General features: G+C 39.7%; 2 protein-coding genes across 3 annotated transcripts; both read left to right on the plus strand.

The window, feature by feature from the left end:
* The first annotated feature begins 6,130 nt into the window (after window positions 1-6,130).
* On the plus strand, window positions 6,131-9,059 carry LOC147235613 (membrane progestin receptor beta-like). Its single transcript, XM_086140238.1, has 5 exons — window positions 6,131-6,400; window positions 6,501-6,613; window positions 7,360-7,516; window positions 7,607-7,822; window positions 8,145-9,059. The coding sequence occupies exons 1-5, from the start codon at window positions 6,131-6,133 to the stop codon at window positions 8,454-8,456; spliced, it is 1,068 nt and encodes a 355-aa protein (XP_085996364.1). The 3' UTR covers window positions 8,457-9,059.
* Window positions 9,060-9,986: 927 nt separating this feature from the next.
* On the plus strand, window positions 9,987-22,013 carry LOC147235614 (uncharacterized). 2 transcript variants are annotated; one of them, XM_086139380.1, is made up of 8 exons: window positions 9,987-10,035; window positions 15,920-16,118; window positions 16,702-16,762; window positions 16,840-16,903; window positions 17,167-17,232; window positions 17,503-17,565; window positions 17,684-17,755; window positions 18,318-22,013. In XM_086139380.1, the coding sequence occupies exons 2-8, from the start codon at window positions 15,997-15,999 to the stop codon at window positions 18,503-18,505; spliced, it is 636 nt and encodes a 211-aa protein (XP_085995506.1). In that variant the 5' UTR covers window positions 9,987-10,035; window positions 15,920-15,996; the 3' UTR covers window positions 18,506-22,013. The 2 variants fall into 2 exon arrangements, with proteins under 2 accessions (XP_085995506.1, XP_085995515.1); XM_086139389.1 differs by having other exon boundaries at window positions 9,994-10,035; window positions 15,959-16,118.

Genomic DNA, 22,013 nt, shown 5'->3' on the forward strand with positions numbered 1-22,013 from the left:
AACTTCTGGGATTGATCTGGTCAGTTAAGCAGTGGAGGGGTTGTTAATCAGTGCTTTGTTTTGTTTTCAAGGATTAAAAGGATTCAAAAAGGTTTGTTGTCAATGTACAGTATCCCGTACGATGAAATTATTGTTTTGCTGTTCGCAATACATTTGGTCACATCGAACATGCACATCAAAAATAATCGTCTCATGAGGATTATGCTCTGCCATTGTTAGTGGGGGGCAAACTAACTACTAATACTGGTAGATCATTGTCAATCAGCGAACAAGTGTACACAAAAGTTGCCCAGCACAGAATTTAATATAGAGTATAACCAAAAATATAAAGCACCAAGGCATTATAAAGTGCAAGAGTAAGAGTTATCAGATGTACAAAAACTGTTTGCATAAATAGAAAGTAATTAACAAGGTATGTAAGTAAGAGTACTGAATACCATTTTAAGTTAGTGCAGTAGAATTTCAGCAAAATAGACAAGTTTGTGGCATCGTTTCTTCCCTTTTGATTTTCTGTGTCTATGATTTCTGCCCTTTGCTGATTGATATTCATTTCCATCATTACAACACGTTACATTACAGTAATTTGGGAGACGCTTTTATCCAAAGCGACTTACAAGAGGTGCAATTCAGTCACCTAAGATCCGAAGTACCAGTAGTCGGAATTCAGAAGTGACCACTCTACCAAATAGCCATCTCAGAACCATATACATACATACATACATTCAACCCCCTTTTTTTTTTTTTTTTTGGCTTGGGGGTTGGGGGCTAGGTGCGATTAGTAGGGTAGTGCTTGGTGAAGAAGTGTTATACTGGCGAAGGTCAAATGTTATGCCAATGGTATGCCATCGCTTTGTCCCTGAACATGATCCTGACTATATAATATATAATTGTATTATAATATATAATATCAGTATTGATATCCAACATGATTCTTTTTCCACTTTGATCCTGTTTTTGAAGTGTTCCTTTTTCGAGTAGTGTATAATATGTTGAAAGGATTTCATAAATACATTTATGAATGTCTTGCTGATTTCCCACTTTGTCATTTCCCACAACCTGCATATGTGAATGCTAATGGGTGGGCGCCATATATGGAGTTCTTCAAGGTTTATCACTGGGTTCGCTATTCTTCACTTGGTGTTTAAACTGCTTTTGAAAGAATCAGACAAACTTAACCGATGACACTTTCACTGTCCAACACACTTCTGAGCACAACACAGGGAAGTTTCTGTTTAAAGATGCAAAAATGTCAGCGTGGCTACAAATGTATGGTTGATACAGACGCCTTTAGTCTTTCTAGGACTTCCTGAGTGCTGCTGCTGCTGTGGTGACTGGAAACACCTTCCTGGGTTCGATGTGGGGCTGTGGGAGAAGCTGAGGTTGCAGGGGATTTCTGTTGACAAATACAAAGACATCTTAACATCATCTTAACATCAAAGACATCATCTATTATCTTAGCCATTGTTATAGCTGACTCTAAGATAAGATCTTCTGACTGTGTCTGATGAAATAGAGCACACACACACACACGGACACACACACACACACACACACAAACACACACACACACACACACACACACACACACACACATGAATATAGGGCTAAATGTATTCGATTTTTGTTTTATAAAAACAAAGGCTGGGGATAATTAAACTCAATGATTTTAAGGTTAGTTTCATGTTTATGTCTTTCAATGTTCTGAGATCACTCCACCATCCTTACTTGTGGAGGCTTCCTTGCAAATAATCCTACTGGTTTGTCAAGAAAAAAACTCTTAAAAAGGTCTGGCTTGGTTCCCTGCTATTTTTCAGGACAGTTTTTGGTCAGATTATCATAGATTATTATACATTTTCCATCGAATTTATCTAGTTGATGAATTGCTAGATCTCCCTTTTGTACTTTAAGCCCTTTTCTGGTTAATGTTTTTTATTTATTAATTTGTTTTGTATTTATCCATCTATTTGAATTTCTATTTTTTGTCTGTTTTGTCAGTCTTATTATGCAGAGGTAATGCAGTTTCTTGATTTCCTGTTCTATAATTTTTTTCTTTTTTTGTTTTTAATTTCTTGGGATATGATAATGCTGACCCTCAACTCAATAGTTCTTTGAAAACATTTGTAAACCTTTCTTTTGCATTCTGATGAGTTTACAACAACCGCCTCCCAACAGTCACCCCATTACAAATGCTAAATGGACTTAAAGCTAATTTATAACACTGTCACGCACATCAACACACGCATTTAGAGATCAATGGGCTCAAGACAGTTTGGGTTACAGTGTCAATATAAGGCAAATGTGGCTTCCACCTGCTAGACAATTTTTCAATAATTGATTTCTTTGAGGCCTGCACTTTGCAGTTTCATCTGCCGCTCGAACCAGGTCAGAGCAGAGGTGCTGATGCTGGGAGGGAAGTCTGGCCACAGCAAAGCTTCTTAGGTCGTGTCCTGAGCGTCACAAATGGAAACAGGAAGCTCAGCTGTCACACACTTTGAAGCCAGGAAATGTCTTTACGGGATCTAAAGGAAATAAAGATTTAACACCCAATGTCATCTGAACACTGGCAAGATTTATTCCAAGAATTCTTTGCAGGCTGATTGAAGAGGGTTTTTTTTTTTGTTCTGTTATTTTTTTCAAAGATGAGTCATGATAAACATCCAGTTTAGCCAAATTTTGTAAAATAAATCAACATAAAAGAAAGGTAGAAAGTAACTTGTCATTAAATCTAGCTAAAAAAATGTCCTTTTTGCGTAGTTAAGCTTTTGTTTTGTTTTGTTTTGTCATGTTATGTTTTGTTTTCTTATTATTGAATAAATATTTAAACAAAATTTGCAGGTTTTTAATATCAAGATGAGTGTTGTTGATGCTGTTGAGACATCAATATCAATAGCAACAAAAATAGGAAGCTAATTATCATTCAACTCAGAAATAGTATGAACAGTATTAACAATGAATAACCAATAATTGGCATCTAGTGGAGAAATGGTCAGCGCTTCTGCCTCACAGCAAGATAGATATAATTCCACAGGAGCTTTCTCTGTGTTGAGTCTCAGAGGAGATACTGAAGAAGCTGCTCAGTATCAGGGACAACACCTCTCACTTCTTGCACGCTGTACTGAAGTCCAACCAGAGCACTTTCAGCACCACAGAACGCCACAGAAGGTCTTTTATACCTGTGGCCATCAAACTATATAACCTCTTCCCTTTCTGCAAGAAGGAAACCTAACAGCAATAAAATCAAAATCATGTTTCAAGTGAATGGATTTAATGTTGGAGGCTTCCGGCAAAAGAATTTCCCTCACGATTAATATAGTTCTATTCTATTCTATTCTATTCTATTCTGTTCTATTCTATTCTATTCTATTCTATTCTATTCTATTCTATTCTATTCTATTCTATTCTCCCCCTGTGTTTGCATGGGTTTTGTCTGGGTTCTCCTTAATATCTCAAAATCCAAAAACATGCAAAAGGTTAAAGCGAAACCAATGAGCGGGTCAGCAGTTGTTTGTCTCATGAGATCCAGTGATTGAGTGCCGACTGGTCTAGGGTGTTTTTTGCCTCTTGTCCAATGACAGCTGGGATAAAGTCCAGCATCCTCACAACTTTGAGTGTGTGCTGTATAAGTGGTAGATAATGAATGAATGAATAATCAAAAGTTTAATCCAGACTGAGATGGTTCGGTCATGTACAGAGGAGGGATAGTGAATATATTGCTAGATGGATGCTGGAATTGGAGCTGCCAAGCAGGAGGTCTAGAGGAGGAGAAGAAATGTTGAAGAGAAAAAGAAAGAGAAGATTTATGTAGTGAGAAAGGATATGAAGTTAGTTGGTGTGAAAGAGGAGGATACAGAGATAAGGGTTAGATGGAGAAGGTCGATTCGCTGTGACGACCCCTGAAGGGAAAAGACGAAAGAAAAAGAAGACAACTAAAACCATGCGATAAGTGCTAACCACTGACTTGTTAACATTTTATATGATAAAAGGCTATTTTGTATTATTCCTGCATTTTTGAAGGGTGCAGGATAGGTTCGGTCAGCCTGTTCTAGCAAACTTGTGCACGAGAGAGGAAAGAGGGCCCGGGTCGATAGTGGGCGAAGTTGGAATATTCTCTCCGAGATTTACCGAGATATGTAAAGCGGCATGTCAGATTATAGCAGAAATAGGAAACCAATGGTTCTCCCAGTGGAAGCAGTGAGTTTGATTCTCTGCAAGTCTCATGACGTCTCATTCAGACCGCAATCAGCTCTCATTAACGCCAAACAAGTACACATTGTAAAGGTTCAGTGTGTGTGTGTGTGTGCGTGTGTGTGTGTGCGCATGTGGGAGTGTGTGTGAATGGTTCTGTGACACATCAACAAGCAAGAGAAAACTGTGGATGCAGAATGAAGTAGAACACATCGAGAAGACATTCTCAGGTAGGTGTGTGTCAATGTTGGCCATGTTTGTCCTTCTGACCAAATTACAGTGACTTCAAATTGATTATCATCAGGAAATTTCTTTTGATTTGGCGAAAGTTATATATATACAATGTTGTAAACTAAACCCAGCTTCCTTGGAAGTAATTTCTATCATTTCAGGCCATCAATGTTGACAATACAGCGTGTCTTGATTTTAGCATTTTCTGCAAGATGGTTTACGGTCCCGCAGAAGAAATACGGACTCTTAACACGTTTGAGTTTAATGATTTATAGATATAAAAAAACTCACTGTATGACTTGTGATCACAATACTTGATGGACTCATGTTGTTTGGCATTGTCATGTTCATATTATCTTTCACAAAGAACTTCTAAGACTACATATGTTTATGTGGGCTTGAACCCAGTCTTGATTGAGTCGGCACATCCTGAAGTCTTGTTTTTTTGTTTTCTTCCAGGTCAGATGTTTAAAACCGCGAGTTTATAGAACCATAACGATCAAAACTGTATAATAAAATGCAGTAGTTTTACAAAAATGTTGAGAATACCTGATTTTATGTAAGTAGAGCGGTTGATATTCATTAATATAAATTCATAGCTGCTAGTGGTAATATTAGCTTTGGGGTAGTGTTGTGTGACCCATGGAGTTGTGGTTGGGGGCCTCCTTGCTGAGTAATAGCAAGGAGGTTATTGGTTTAATTCCGACTATGCCTGGGTTCTCTCCACATTCTCCTTGTCCTGCAGTAAATGGAGGCCTTAAGCAGCATAGCTGATGAAGGAATAAATAATGTTAACGGTGATGGGTGTGTTTGTCATACAGGAAACACACATTATGAGGGTTTTTACCAAAACAGTTGCATGCATTTATAAATCTCTTTGTACATCGCATGTTCTCTACTCTGCAAAGACACTGGAAAGAAAAAGCTTTCAGTGATTCAGTACCTGGTTCTGGGACTTTTTTTTTTTTTTTTTTTTCTGTTTGTTTGAAGTTTGTATGTTATCTGATGGGGAATTTAGATAAAGGTTTTTTTTTTAAATAGTCTGACTGGAATAACACTTTTAACTGTTGTGGTCTAACCATGTAGATTCCGACGAAACATCCCACTGAGAGTTTCCTGGTCAAAATCAAAAACTCAGTTTTACACTTTTACTCACTGTCGTGTGAGTGAAATTCTACTGAGGTTAAAACTCAGACCATATGTAAATAATGTGTGGCACCTTAATAATGTTAAGAACCTGTTGACATGTCACTTGTAAATAGGTTACCCTCCATGTTTGAAATTTCTCTCAAACTCTCGGAGGACAGAGATGACACATCTGACCACCAGGTCGTTGGCGGAGGTGTGTTTCCACGGCAGAAACTTACCTCGGTATCATTATGTCAGTTTAGAACTCGGAATGCTGATTTACTTCGGAGAAGCCACGGCCAAAGGGGGAAGTACTTTAGATCATTGGCTGGAACTTTGAGAGATTTTCTTATAACTATCATGTTTAAGATAATTCTCTTTACTTACGCTCAATTAATGAGTCACGATTAAAAAAAAAAAAAAAAATGCATGTAAAAGTAATCATCTAAACGATGACCATTTTTGTAAAATCTTGATAAAGTTACAAATTAAGGTTATCTTTTTCTGCAAATTTGAAAATGCTCTAAAAATGCTCATATAATTACAGACTACAAGACGGACTAAAAACCTCCAAAGGTCTCCCATCATGCTTCAGGTGTCACTCGCCCTGCCCTCACTGCGCTTCAAACTCCTTCCTTTGCTGGATCGCTTCCTCCCCTCCTTACCCACTACTCTTCGGGACATGGGGGTCCCGCCTCTGTTTCGGGAACGCTACATCTTGACTGGCTACCGTCCACTGGCCCTGCCGTGGCGCTGCTACGCCCTCAGCCTCCTCCAGATACACAACGAAACGCTTAACGTGTGGAGCCACCTGCTGGCCGCCATCTGCGTCCTGGCCAGGTTCCTGCTCTTCACGGTCCTCCAGGGAGGGGTATTGAAGTCCAGACCCATTGATTCGATCCTGCGGGTGTTTGACTGCCTCCGATTTCACCTCTGCAACCTTCGACTCCTTTTAGGGGATCATCGGATTTCGCCACCAAGGCCCTGAAGGCCAGGGCTTCTCCTTTGACGCTTCCTCGCTACCTCTCCTCCTCTTCATCCTCTCAGCCCTCACGTACCTAAGCTGCAGGTGAGCCTCTGAAGAAATGAATTAAGTCTGTGCTTCCAGCAGATGTGTTTCATTAAGATAAGAAAAAATAAAATACTATTCTCAAACAAAGATTGTTTAACTCTCCTGTCAGGTCAGCCTTCAGGATGTTTAATAGGCTCCCAATTCCTCTCTTTATAAAAAATAACAAAGGCTCACACCAAATTACATGTTTACAAATGTTTGTTTCTGAACAACTCCCACACTAGAGCTGCCAAGTAATGGTTTTAAGCTCTAACTGAATATGCTGCAGAGTCAAACGCAGTTATGGAGGGTTTTCCATATCAATATTCAAGATTTCCAGATTCGCGATTCAAAGCATATAATGTCATATGTACAGTGTGGTTTGGACAGTTTCCCGTACAATGAAATTCTAATTTTGCTGTCCACAGTGCAAGAACTGTATCAATGAATACTAGATAATATTGTTAACTCCAATAAATCAAAAAAAATCAAATTGCTGTGGGTGAAACTGAATAAGGGCAATCAAAATGGCTGTTATTACAGATTAAACAAAAGGGTTGGACCAGCAGTGATAGACTTTGGCCATAATGACCATAATGAGGTCATCTCTGCTCATGCCAGGCCTCTGGATCAGGTGTGAGGCATCCAGGTCCTGATGGACATGTATAAACCCCTAAATCAAACTGTCTGAATACGCTCCTGTTGGCCATTTGGAATTTCACCTGTTTAGAATTTGACTGACATCATGGAGTGGCCTGTTGCAGTACCGTGGCCCGCCTGCTGCACTCCCGCTCAGAGGAAGCCCATTACTTCCTCTTTTTCCTGAGCTACGTGAGCGTTGCTGTCTACCAGTATGGCAGCACTTTGGCTCTCTATGTGTACAGCTCGGACATCTCCTGGACACAAAGCGTGCTGGGACAGGTCTGACTTTGGCTTCTGGCCACATCATTTCATCATTTGAGACACGGCTCCAGGTCAGATATCACATCAGAAGCACTGAAATCCTTGCAGGTCTTCCTCCCAGCTTCTGCCCTCCTCGCCTGGCTCATCTGCGTCACTTCCTGTAACGCCAAGGTCTCCTACCAAAGATCACACCTGCTCTACAGGAAATTGTGTCGGATAGCCTTGGTGGGTGTGGCCTACCTCCTGGCCTTCAGCCCTGTTGCCCACCGACTAGCCGTCCACACCTGGAGCAGCATCTCTGCATGGCAGCTACACCTCCTGCAGGTGTCATGCACACATTACATTACATTACATTGCATTTGGCAGACGCTTTTATCCAAAGCGACTTACAATAGCGGGCATAGGGACTGCAAATACACTTGCAAATACACGATGCACAGGAAATATACAGAACAGTAAGCTTGGGTTAGTGAGTTTTTTTTTGTTTTTGTTTTTTGGCAAAGACAAAGACAAAGACAAAACGTACACACACACACACACACACACACACACTGCACACTACTTATTAAACATGGACTTTATTTATCACACATTGTCTCGAGCAGGCGGTGCCGTTTAATCGCATGCTCAAACCTGTCTCCACTAGATGGCGCTGTTCCTGCTGGCTGCCCTCTTCTTCTCGTGCCCTGTACCTGAGGTCCTCTCCCCAGGTCGCTATGATATCATCGGTAACGCCCGCCAGATCTGCCACGTGCTGCTGGCCCTCAGCGTGCTTGTCCAGCAGGAAGCTGTGCAGCGTGACTTCCTGCTGCGCCGCCCAGCCCTGCTCCGTGCCTTTGGAGAGGAGCGACTTCTGCTGATCTGCACCTCCTTCCTGTGCTTGATGTTTGGCTCCGCTGTGGTGGCCCTCGGTGCGGGATGGCGGGTTGCAGCGACATCAATGAAAGAGCAGATATAGTAGAAGAAGAGGCTGAATTTTGACTTAAAATACCAACATAAGATTGACCAGACATTTCTGCAGCTGCATGTGTGCAGGTGTGCTTGTGTGTGCGTGTCTCTGTCTCTCAAACAGCCATCTACAGGGGGTAAACTGCTGAACTTGGAATCAAACCAAATGGAAATGTAAAAGATAGTCACTGCTCTGAGCCAAAAATAAATCTTCCCTCTGTAACCTTATCTTCAATCGTCACTAGGACAATTTGAAAAAATCATCAACAAAAAAAACCTCAACGAATAGAATTATTTTTTAAATAAGCAACAAATTTCCCCCCAAACTGGCAATTGATGATGTGATGGTCCGTCAGACATTGACCCAAACAACAACAATTTCACCACATTTTTGTTAAGAGATCTAGAGAAACTTGCCGGAGCAAAGGTAAAAATTAGAAAATGAAAAAAACAAATTATCTGCTGCCGATGGAAGTGAAAGTGTAACCGTTAAAAAAACATAACAACACATTCACCTCTTTATCTCTCCTCACCGCTCTGCCAGTCAAGCGGCAGGTTTCAGTTCCAGTGTTTGGGTGGAGCAGCTGATAAACTGGAGCTTCAGTTTGGTTTGGGGTTTTAATGAGTTTATCAGTGTCAAGTCCTGCCAACGGCTGCCAGCGCCGTCAATCCATGTCGCTGTTGAATGGAGAACCTCAAACACAAGGACAGACTGATAGATATACTTTGCTCTGACTCTATATGAACATAACTCAGATTGTAGTTACATTGTAATCATAACACAAATGATAGTTAATAGGATATATAAGAAAGTAGTTTTCCTTTATTCCCCTAATTTTAAATAATTTTCATTTTATTTTTTTGTTTAGTTGTAGATAATTAACAATACATTTTCAGCTCCTGTTTAATTTCCCTTTCCTGTCTATGTAACTTTTCAGGCAGCTCTCACAAGATTTGAAAGTCAAAAAATTATGGCAGACTATGAATTTTTTCAAACAACTTTCAAACCTGTTTGAATTTTTTTTTTTGTGGACAAGTTTCCAGGTAATTCGAGCATCTTTTGAGGAGTGAAATATTAATAATGATGATGATTATAAGACCTTTCTTCAATTTTTCGGGTACATTTTGAATAAATATCTACCCATTTTACACAAACCATGAAACCATTTTCCCCACCTTTTCATTTTTATTCTATTTGGTTAATATTTTGAAATATTTTCTTGGTCATTTATTGATAATTCTGGGTAATTTATTTTGGTTAGCTCTATATACTTTCCGTTTTTTTTAGGAAAAATTGGATCTGTGTTTTCTCTTGTCTCACACTGTTGAACAAATGAACAACAAATGAACAAATTAATCAAAGGAACCAATGCATTGTCAGGCACTTTATTTTTTTTAACCAGTGACCATTTGGAAGACCCATTCCCTGTTTGAGTTTTGATGTTCAGGTATCCAGCCTGTCGGCATCACACGTGACAATACGTCACAATGTGTCCGCTCCTTTAAGCAGCTCAAACAGCCAAGTGTTTGTTCAGTGACTCAATGAATAAGCAGCAACAGGAACAAGTGAAGTCCCAGCTGTCAACCAGGTAGGAAACACTCTTTCAACGAATAACATACACGTACAGTATATACAGTATTTTTACTTTTAAACCATCAGATTTTCTTCTCCTCTCAAATACCAACATTTCCACTGGAATATTTCAGATTGATTTGTATATTAGGGTTCCTCATTCTAACGGTGAACCAGATAAAAGATTAAAAAGACACACACAGGATGTATGAATTCATGGTTGGATGTAAGACCTAATTATTTTCTCCTTGATTATTGGATAATTCATTGGTCATCACAGATATTACTTTTGTAATATATTGCTGGACTTGAATCCAACAAAATGCCATCAAAAAAAGATGAAAATATTTTTTTTCATAATGCCAACAAAATTATCTTTCATGTAACAGGATAATATAATAAAACACTATTGTTTGCTTGTATATATATATGGATCCATGTATGTATATATATACATTTACACACGTATACGGAGCATTTTTGAAGAGGTTTCTTTTATACTCGATACCTTGCATTGTATTACAGACATCCTTACTTGGAATTTGGAGATTCAAACATTTCCTGAGTTTAAACAGTGTGTGTTTGTATTTATGTATCAACCATTAACAGTCCATGATGCATTCAAGTGCGATGAGGTTTCCCCTTAGTGCACTAAGGCAGGTCACAACAATCATACTGACAAGTTGCACAAAGAAGTGTGACAGGTCAGGCATTGGTGCTTGCTGTCAGCGCAGGTCTTCAATGATTGGACGGCTTCCCTTTCCTTTGAACAGAAAATATATCAACCTCTCATGTCCCAAGTACCCTTCATACCCCATACATCAACCATTCATATCCCACAGCCCATTGCTCCACCCTTTTTCTTCTCATGTTCTATGGCAGAGCATCTCCTTCAACCCAAGGGGAGGCCAGCAGATTCTGTTGATACCAAGTACCTTTTCTGTCAACTTTGTTAGGTTTGATTTGCTGTTCAGATTTCCCAGATTGTGTTTTGCTGGGGTTCGGGAAACTTTGGGCCTGCTGTAGGTAACAGTTTCAAAACAATAAAGAAAATGGCAACGTGAGGGTTGATGTCATATTTGCTAAAGATGGCTGTTGACATTTCTCCACTCAAGGCATGTGAGATTCCTCCACCCTCAGTTAATATTCAAAAATAAACGCGGTTGTGAACACAGCAGGGTGTGTGAAATGTACGACTGAACCCGAGTGGTGCCTGAAAAGTCTTAACCCACCTTGGTATTAAAATGAGCATGTGCAAAGTAAAGTCACACATGCTGAGTCTGACTCCTACGAGTGTGTTTTCCCAACAGTTGTGTTTTAGTTAGACCAGCACTTCATACACAAGTTTCGGCTGGGATGAACTAGTAACTGTTTGATACAGTTGACTGTTTGAAACAAGACAGGTCATCCAGACATAGAGAAGTTTCTAAATATGAAGAAATACAGAAGACAAGCATGTCTGCCTACTTTTATACACCTTTGTCCTAACCTGAATATAAGTGCACATCTTCTCAGCATGCCTACTGTAGGGCCATCCCTGAGTGACACGTGCACGCTCCTTTAAGTGCCTTAAATTGTCTGTGTGAGTTCTACTCTTATCAACCTGATAAAATATCATAGGTGAAAACGCAGATGAATGTGTAGATGTATTTGATAGCTAAGAGGGAAACAAACTAATGTTTTGAAAAGAAACTGAAAATAAATAAAGCAATATATGCCAATTACTGTGAGCCCATATTCACAGCTAACAGTTTGAAGAAGATCAATGGTGACGGGCAAATATCATAATTTTAGCTGGTTCCATTAGCATAATGCTATTTAGTCAGTTCATAATTTTTAAAACAAAGAAACAAAACAAAAAGGAACCAGAATATCTTTATCTTTTTAATGTGCTACACATCCTATTTATAGGCCTATAAAATCTTTTCATGCTATGTTACATTAGTCTGCTAGCTACTAGCAAAACATACTCATTCTGATAGGGTTGTTTCACAGCTTCTTGTACTGACTTTACTCTGTCAGTAGTTATACTGTCTGCTCTGACTCTACTTAAAACAGTTCCATTTTATTGACAAACATGGGTGTTGTACATGGTAACATTATTTGTGCTTTTGTAAAAAGACAGAATGCTAATACATAAGTTGAGACTCAAAATAAGCTAAATGTTGCATTGTTAAGGCCTGTACACATTTGGGAGAAGCAAGAACTTTGCTGCCAGGGCCACCAGAACAAAATTATGTCATTCTGTTCTCAGAGCTTGTCCTCAGCACATCTGAAATATGAATGAACAATATTCTCATTCATGTGGAACAAATTTCTTGCTTCTCATGGAATATGGGGAGGCCTTTAGATAAATCACAGATGTTCCAAGGTAGACCATACAGTTGTCTATCTTCTTCTCCTTTACCCTTTTCCCTTTAGGGGCCGCCACAGAAAATAAACCTTCTCCATTTAACCCTATTCTCTGTATCCTCCTCTCTCAAACCAACTACCTTCACATCCTCTCTCACTACATCCATGCTCGCTCCCTTTGGTCTTCTTCAAGACCTCCCACCTGGCAGCTCGAATTCCAGCATCCGTCTACCAATATATTCACTGTTCCTCCTCTGCACATGACCGGACAATCTCAGTCTGGCTTTTCTGACCTTCTTTCGAAAACATCTAACATGTACTGTTCCTCTGATAGACTCATTCCTTAGCCTATCCATCCTGGTTTCCCCCAAAGAGAACCTCAGCATCTTCATCTCTGCGACTTCTAGCTCTGCCTCCTGTCTTTTCGTCATTGTAACTGTTTCAAGGCCAAACAGCATCGCTGGCCTCACCACTGTCTTGAACACCTTTCCTTTCATTCTGGCTGGTAGCATTCTATTACATAGTACACCTGACACTTTTCTCCACCCATTCCAACCTGCTTGAGCCAGTCTCTTCACCTCTTTTCCACACTCTCAGCTGCTCTGGACTGCCGACCCGAAGTACCTGATATCCTCCAACTTCTTGATCTCCTCTTCCTGTAACCTCATCATTCCACCCAAGTTCCTCTTATTCACACACATATAGTCTGTCTGACACTCTACCGCTGCCTCACCTCGACACTTCCACATCTTCACAGGCATATCATCAGCACCAACTGCCTTTCCACTCTTCATCCTCTTCAATACCTTTCTCGTTTCACTTTACCAATCTCTGCTCCTTTGTGGTCTACAATAGTCACCTCTTCTACCCTCGCCTCCCTTTGATTTTCTACATTTATCAGCTCTTCAAAGTATTCTTTCCATCTTCCCATCACGCTTCTAGCATCTGTCAATACATTTCCTCCTCTATCCTTAATCACCCAGACCTGTTGTACATCCTTTCCATCTCTATCTTTCTGTTTCGCCAACCTGTATAGATCATTCTCTCCCGCCTTACTCTCCAACCGAGCATACAGGTCATTGTACGCCCTTTGTTTTGCCTTTGCTACCTCTATATTTACCTTACACTGTATCTCGCTGTACTCCTGTCTGTTCTCTTCAGTCCTCTCAGTGTCCCACTTCTTGTTTGCTAACCACTTTCTTTGTATATACTCCTGCACTTCCTCATTCCACAACAAAGTCTCCTTATCTACTATCCCTCCTGATGATACACCAAGTACTCTCCTACCTGTCTCCCTGATAACACTAGCTGTAGTTGTCCAATCATTTGGAAGCTCTCCTTGACCACCAAGAGCCTTTCTGAACTCCTCCCTGAAAACCATACAACACTCCTCCCTTATCATCTTCCACCACTTTGTCCTCTGCTCAGCCTTTGTCCTCTTGATCTTCCTTGTCACCAGAGTCATCCTACAAACCACCATCCTATGCTCTCTGGCTACACTCTCACCTACAAGTACTTTACAGTCAATGATCTCTTTCAGGTTTCCTCGTCTATACAAGATGTAGTCTACCTGCGTGCTCCTACCTCCACTCTTATAAGTTACCCTATGTACCTATCTTTTCTGAAAAAAAGTGTCACTACAGCCGTTTCCATCATTTTTGCAAAGTCTACCACCATTTGTCCCTCTGTGTTCCTAACCTGTGTACCAAATTTGCCCATCAGTTCTTCATCTCCCCTATTGCCTGCACCAGCATGCCCATTGAAGTCTGCACCAATAACCACTCTCTCATCTCTGGGGATATTCTGCATCACTTCATCAAGCTCATTCCAGAACTTCTCCTTCTCCTCAAACTCACATCCCACCTGCAGGGCATAGCCACTAACAACATTGGGCATCATGCCTTCAATTTTCAATTTCAAACTCATAAATCTCTCTGACATTCTTTTCACCTCCAGAACATCCCTAACAAACTCTGCCTTCAAGATAACTCCTACTCCATTTCTCTTCCTGTCAGTACCATGATAGTACAACTTAAAGCCTGCTCCTAAGCTTCTAGCCTCACTACCTCTCCACCTGGACACACAGTATATCCACCTTCCTTCTCTGCATCATGTCGACCAACTCTCCACCTTTTCCTGTCATAGTCCCACTATTCAATATTCATAGTCCCTACTCTCAGACACAGACTCTGGCCTTTCCTTTTCTCTCTCTGCTTCCAAACACACCTTCCTCCTAACCTTCTTTGATCCACAGTAGCCCAGTTTCCATTGGTTCCCTGTAGGTCATTGGTACCAATGACGGTCGTTATTAACCTGGGCCTCAACTGATCTGGTATGCAATTTTTATGCTTGATTCACATGTTTGGTTTTGGCAAAAGTTTTATGTCGGATGCGTTTCCTAACGCAACCTGCTGCATTTATCCGCTCAGGAAGACACTGGCCTGTGCCCACCTGAGGCAGGCTCAGGGAGACACTGGCCCCACTATACAGTTGTCCATGATTCAAGCAAAATGCACAGCTCACCTGCCAAGAGAAACATTTGACTTAAATGAAATAAGCAACAGAAATATAGAACAGTCTGATACAGAACCCTTTTTAAAACAAGTATAAAAACTTTGATAACTAATCCTAGAGCCCCAGTGGCTGGAAGCCAGTGTGGCGTGTGATGTGGAGAAAATCTGAATGTAATTTTATGCTAGCATAAACATACTGTGGCGAGTCATGAATTTGGTGGTTTCTGATGATGCTCGTTTTCTGTGTGATTTTGTTGATGGGAATTATGTTGATGTGGTTTTGGGTGCAAAGAATTCTCTGGGTTTTTTTTTTACATCCATTTAAGCGGCTGTGGCCAACAACACCTATTGCTCATCAAACAGATGTTTTACCGTCATCCGGGTGTTTCCCTGACTAAATGCTACGATGCACTTTTAGCTAACTCGCTAATGGTGCTCCAATATGCCAAGTAAAAATATTACACGTATAAATATTGAGACAAAAAAAACAATCTTGACTATTAGGATGGCCGCCTTGGGTTATAGTATATCGAAATATTGTTTTAGCAGTTTTTGATGATTTCCCAGGAGATCGTTTCCTGGGTGTTTGTGTGAAGAACTGAGATTAATCTCACTCCATTACGATAGCAATATTTCCAGGGAGTCTATTGTTTTTTAATCATTGCAGACTGTTCGGTCAGTTTAACCAGTTTAAGAGCAAAGTAAGAGCGTCACCGCAGAGTTCAATTTGATACTAAAAATACAGTTTCCAGGATGACAAATAACCAAATGTATCATTAGCTATACAGTAAGTGTTCAAACTAAACATTTTTCTCTGGCAAAAGTCTTGTTCACAGATTGATTACATTACATAGAGTTACATTTATCAGGTTACTGAAACCAATTTTCCAAGCCAAAATGAAAAATACAACATATTTGACATCCACGCAATCTGACATTTTAATAGCTTGATATTTGTCATATTAAACTGATGTTCCTAAGGCATTGTTAAATAGACTTGTCTCTGAGGTTGACATATTTTTTTGCTGCACAAAGATCCCATACGTCGCCCAGGTGACGCCTTCTTCTCTCCAGCCACGTGTCTTCGCTTCCTCGCTGTCTCTCTTGGAGTCATGGCGGCAATTGCAGCTGAGATTGGAGGCCAGTGGTTCTTGTCATTTGGACTCATCGGTTCCTTTGTCGTCCTCCTCATCTTCTCCATCTTCCTCACAACTCTATGCAGCGACTGCGCCAGGTCAGTGAACTCAGTTGAAGTTGAAAACTAAACGATTATTTCAGAAGGTTGAATTACTTCATCACCGTTGATCCACTTGATTCCTTGCTTTGTTTCTAGATAATGTCTTATTTATCTATAAATGAATCCTCACTTAATGTTTTGCCATTTCTTGCTGTGTTTGATTTCCCACTAGATTTCTCTAAAATGTTCCTCTGACAATAATCTTATCATTTATTATTTCAAGGTTATTTCTGTTCAACTTTAATCATTTTAATGCAAAGATTAAACTAAGATTTTGGTGATATTCTGGAAAACTTCAGGTGATTTTTAGAATAATTTTCTGCTTGATTTCTGCTTGATTTCTGAAGATTTCCTACAATTTTAGAAACTCACTTTATTCAGCGATTTATAAATGATTCCGGTCACAAAAGATATCTTCTTACCATTTTGAAATGCATTAAATAACTGTGGGTGTAAAAGGAAATGGTAATAAATTACTGAAATTGAATCTGTAATGCAGGAACCCAATGTCCATTGTTTGAGTGTATTTCTCATTATTTACGGTTGTATTGAGGTTCCATCAATCAAGTCTCTCTTTCAGAACTTCGTTTGAGCTGCAAGATGTGGAGGTGGACAAAAATCCCCCGACTCTCGTGCGAGTGGTGAGTGACCTCCGACCCCAGATATTCACCACAGCCTTTGAGAGTGAGCCCTCAGCTCTAACCATGATGATTGACAGGTGAAGCTGGAGGAGGTGGCAAGGGAGAATCCCATGATCACGGAGATCCAAAAGGACGAGAAAGGTTTGTGAAAATGCCATGAAATAAAAACAACAGCCTTTATGTGACAATCAATGTTTAAGTTTTTTGCATATATTTCCTTTTTTTAATGCTCATAATCATTATCCCACAATGGTGTGGGTTTGTTCTGCCTCTTTGGTTTCATTTTTGTGGCAGTTGCAAATGTTTATTATCGAAATAATATAATTTTGTATTTTTTAACGGTGAATCCTCATTATAAACTGATTAAGTTGAATAAATTATCTTTTGTTTTTGTTGCATCTTAGAGTTTATATCAACAGAGAACACGTTCACTCCCTGGAGAAGCCACCTGGAGGTGACCCAGCACCAAGGTATGTCTGCTCAATGTCTTTGATAAAAGTATGATTTGTGTGGTCTTTCTCTCAGTTTATCTGTTGCCAAGGAAACAGTATGTTCTGATAATCCAAGACACGTGAGGAATGAGATATCACTTAAAAGTCATTCTTGCTTCATGCATGTCAGTGAAGTTAGTCACAAATTCAGATGGACATGCGTGTATTTGTGTGTGTGTGTGTGTGTGTGTGTGTGTGTGTGTGTGTGTGTGTGTGTGTGTGTGTGTGTGTGTGTGTGTGCATCTTCAGATGTTCTGACCAATGGCAACACAACTGTGATGAAGACAGAGATTGACACAAAGACTGCAGCTGGTAACTAGACATGAGTGTTGAAATTACCATCCTTCCATGATACAGATTACATTTCTCATAATGCCCTCTACTCTCTGTATGCATGTGCGTGTGTGTGTGTGTGTGTGTGTGTGTTCAGAGTCAGATCCTGATGTTACCGCAGTATCATTCCCTTCTTGGAGGAGCCACCTGGGGGCGCCAAACAATTCAGGTCGGTGATCAGTTTCGCAGGCGCATCATCTGAAACGTTTATATTTTACATTTATATATCATATATATCTCTATATATATGATAGTCAGGGATTGTATCACAATATATAACATATATATGTATGTATGTATATACATATATACATACACATAACATTATATATATATGTATATATATTTAATGTGATGTTAGAATCAATTTTAAAGACAAAACGGAATAAACTCAATAATTACTTCAATTTGTTTTTTGAATCTCAATATTTGCAAAAAGAAAGGTCTTGTCCCCTCACTTTAGGGAAAACCCTCATCTTGTTTCTTTTATATCCAAAAATATGAGCCAATTTTTGTTTTTATGTGACTTTGACTGTAGTTTGGCTTCTCACTCGCTTTTCAAGGATGGAATTCTCTGGGTTGTTGACTCTTTGATTTACTGAAAAAAGGGAGATTGAATAGTCACTAAAAGCATGACCATTGGCTCCTGTACAGAAGCAGGGTTTGTCAATGTTCATTTTATAATGATATGTGCTAAATGATTAACTCTTATGTTTCATTTCTGTTTGCAGATCAGATCAACTCTTACTGCATTCCCCAAACCACTGAAGCGACCCCTCCAACAGCCAATCATAAGCCAAATGGTTATTTGAATACCCAATCGGAACCGAGCGATGTAGTGTATGCAGAAATTAAAAAGAAGGCGCCCCCTGTCGAGGAGAGGGAGGAACCTCTCCCTCCGCCTCTAGACCAGTTGTGATGGACAGAGGAAGGGTCACGACTGACAGAGGGACAATAATGGGCAGATCAGAGAAAATGACGGAGGAAAGAGATTGTTCAATGATGGATAAATGATGGTAATAGAAAAAAAGAGGGAGAACATGAGGGAGAACGGGCTGAGTTGGAGACAACACCCCAAATTGAGGGTTAATACGCAGAGCTTAAGACAATCAGCCTAAAAACCACCAGAGAACTTGTGGCAGCTCTACACAAATCCTAAACTGTTTCACATCAAATACCAAAAGTTACAAAATATCTATGGTTCTTTTTTGATAGAATCCGGTTTCATCAAGTCCCCACACAGAAAATTATAAATTTTGACCGAAGAAACCCATTTCTCAGCTCTGTTCCTGTCGCAGCAAGACTGTTCACCTGCCCCACTGAAATTGAACACTTAAAAACCTCAAGATAAAGACTGATACGCTTCATGAATTTAACAAGAAATACATTAAAACGCCACAAATAAATCCTGATCAGTAGCAAGTTACTTTAAATTACAGTCCAAAAGCATGCAGTCAGTTCTTTGGAGACTCTAAATTGCCTAGATGTATGAATGAGCGAATGAATAATTGTATGTCTCGAAATGTGGCCCTGTGATCAAGTGGCAACCAGTCAAGGTTAAACCCTGTCTCTCACCCATGGGTTGCTGGAGCAACCCATGACTCCGAGTGCAGGACAATGAATAAGAGAATGAATAGAAGAATGGCCTTAGTCAGCTAAAAAAGTAGTTCTTTTATTGGAAATAAGCACTTAGTTACTGCATATTTTATAGTCACTTAATATTAGATGGGAAGATATAAAACGCTTACATGTCTCTGATGACAGTAAAGGACATTCCTGAAGGGTCATGATATGAAAGATTTCATTTGACAAGTGAAAATTGTTGTTGACAAATGATGTCACAAGTCTGATGTTCAAATGTGGCGTTCATTTGAAATACAGTTACTTGTTTTGTTTTGAAAGCTTTGTTTTGTTTGTGATTTTCAGTTTTTTTTTTACTCTGACTTCCTATTCCTTTTCTTATTCATATTGTCCTTTTATTTTTCTTCTTATTTGAAAATTTTCTCAGCAATTCTTAGCCACAAAAAAGATGTTTTCCTCACGGTTTTATTAAGAAATCAAATGAATTTCCTTAGAAAATCCAAAGCATCATAATTAGCAAAATAAAATGAATACCATAAACCATTAATTGCTCAAAGTATTTTCACACAATTAAATATGATAAACTGAGCTGATGAACTAGATGAAAACACAAACAAGACGTTACCGGGTCTTGTCCCTCCATTTGTCTTATCATCCTCTCCATCAACGCTTGTACCTTTCTAAGTCCATCTCTAATGACCATCCTCCTGATGGATCTTGATTGTTTTGTCCTGACCTTCACCGGTCTTACCGTCTATCCGTCTCTCACTGTCTCACAGTGCTTGGCTTGGAATGAAACCACCCTAACATTATGATGGGCTTCCTCGTCTTGATATCTGTGACTATCATCTCCTCCTCATATCCTCATTATACCAGCAAGGTCTCTGCTGACGGCCAGGTTCAACGTGTTCATCCCTCAGATCTTGTTATTGCTGTTCAGGCAAGTCTTCAGATCCATCCGTCCATCTATCCACACATTTTCTGCCACTCACCCAGGGTTTGCAGCAGCCTAAGCAGAGATGCCTGGACTTCTCTCTCCCTGCTCACTTTCCTCCAGCTTTTCCAAGGGAATCCAAAGGCATCTTCAGACTACCCATGAGGCATAGACCCGCCAGACTGTTCGGGGTCTTTTCTCTAAGGGGTGAGGTGTTCACCAGGGATGTGTCTGGGCCTCGATTCTAACGTGTGGAAGTGACAGATTTCTGCAAAATTTGTGACATTCGCAGCTCTTTGTGATGATGGTGCTGAGCAGAACAGCAGCTGGGTTGGTAGATGATTTGATGGTCACCTTCCCAACCAGCTCTGATTTGGCCCCCAAAGCTTCTCTTCTCAGCTTCACCTGGTTCACGATTTCTTTTCTTGCATTCTGGCTGTTGTGTTCCAGTGTTTTAGTTCCCCTGGAATTACTGCCTACTCTTTTCTGGTGCTTGTTCATCTACTGTATTCTGGTAGTTCTGTTCATCTTTATTGTAGCATCTGTAAAATATACATTTCATAAAAATTTAAAAAGTAAGAAAATCATCTTCCTGATATCATGAATATGCAAAATGTTTTCGAACAGCTTATCTTCACCGCTTTGTTTTGCACGATGGTTATTATTCATGCAAATTTACACATATCATTGTATGATAGTTGCAGATTGAGCTAAAATGAATAAGTAGATGACTCAATAAGCAATAAAAGATAATTTAGATAAAAAAATGAAAAAGAATAAAACACAGACATTTGAAATGAATAATGCATTTTAAAAAAATCTTTAAGAATTGTCATTCTCTTTTGATTATCGAAATATTAAGAGAAAGTCATCTTTCCGGTAATGGCTGCTTTGCTGACATCACATGGAACTTTATCAGCTGTGTGACTCGTTGATGGAAAGTTTCCTGGCGAGTCACAACATCATGACTGTGGGAGTTCGGCGGGAGGCCGTTAATGTGTTATCAGGCACGTCTGGCACACACACACAACATCTGTCGCAATAAAATACAACTCCAGACCCACTTTCTCCCGCAGACTATAACTTCATTCCTTTTGCTTTTGAATAACACACACCCTCAAAAATTTTGTGCACTATTCGGACAAGTATTTTGAAGACTGTATGGCTGGACAACTGAAATATTACTCAGTGAGAAGTAAAACAACTTGGGTTGCAAAACACCCATGAGAAAGTTTTCCTCTAAAAAACATTACTTGAACCAACAGGTTGCAGCAGCAGCAGACGTGAATATTACGTTCATTCCCTGCCAAAAAGTTATGCCAAAGTCCACACACTGGTGCTTCCAGTTCCACAGGCAGGTACTTTGTCAAGTTTGAAAAGTCGCACAGATCCTCTGGGGGAAATATACATATGTTACTTTTTTTTTGTTTTTTGTTTTTCAATTGAAGCATTCAGCTTTCCCATTAGTAAATAGAGGAAAACATTGTTTTCGGTGTCACTCTACCTGTATGCAGAAACTATTCATGCAGATGTAAACATTAAAAAGAAAGAACTGTACATACAAATCCAATTATATATACAGTACAGCATCAGCAAATTTCAACCACCGAATTTAACCCATCATAGATAAACCATGCAGAAAGAAGCTACTGAGCAGTGCCTTGCTCAACAACACCTCAACAGGCTAAGAGATGTGCAGGAATTGAACAAGAACTATTTGGTTCCAAGGATGACCACTCTAACTCCCTGAGCCACCAGGGACCTTTAGAAAGTGAAAAAAAAGAGTATTCCTTTTTCATGGGTCTTTTCTCTTGAGATTTGTTTTGTGATTACAAGTTATTTTTACATGCACATCTACATCTATCATTGACATATACATACACCGGTACATATACATATACATATACATATA

This window comes from Fistularia commersonii, chromosome 3 (genome assembly GCF_037954325.1).
Source record: "Fistularia commersonii isolate RoL2024-O1a breed Wild chromosome 3, RoL_Fcom_v1.0, whole genome shotgun sequence".
Lineage (NCBI taxonomy): Eukaryota > Metazoa > Chordata > Actinopteri > Syngnathiformes > Fistulariidae > Fistularia > Fistularia commersonii.

Bases quoted from the DNA above. Each gene is read 5' to 3' on its own strand.
- LOC147235613 (XM_086140238.1), top strand. From the start codon at position 6,131: ATGCTTCAGGTGTCACTCGCCCTGCCCTCACTGCGCTTCAAACTCCTT. The intron at 6,614-7,359 runs GTGAGCCTCTGA...GGCCTGTTGCAG, and splicing joins CTCACGTACCTAAGCTGCAG to TACCGTGGCCCGCCTGCTGC. The intron at 7,823-8,144 runs GTGTCATGCACA...TGTCTCCACTAG, and splicing joins GGCAGCTACACCTCCTGCAG to ATGGCGCTGTTCCTGCTGGC.
- LOC147235614 (XM_086139380.1), top strand. From the start codon at position 15,997: ATGGCGGCAATTGCAGCTGAGATTGGAGGCCAGTGGTTCTTGTCATTT. The intron at 16,904-17,166 runs GTTTGTGAAAAT...GTTGCATCTTAG, and splicing joins GATCCAAAAGGACGAGAAAG to AGTTTATATCAACAGAGAAC. The intron at 17,756-18,317 runs GTCGGTGATCAG...TTCTGTTTGCAG, and splicing joins GGGGGCGCCAAACAATTCAG to ATCAGATCAACTCTTACTGC.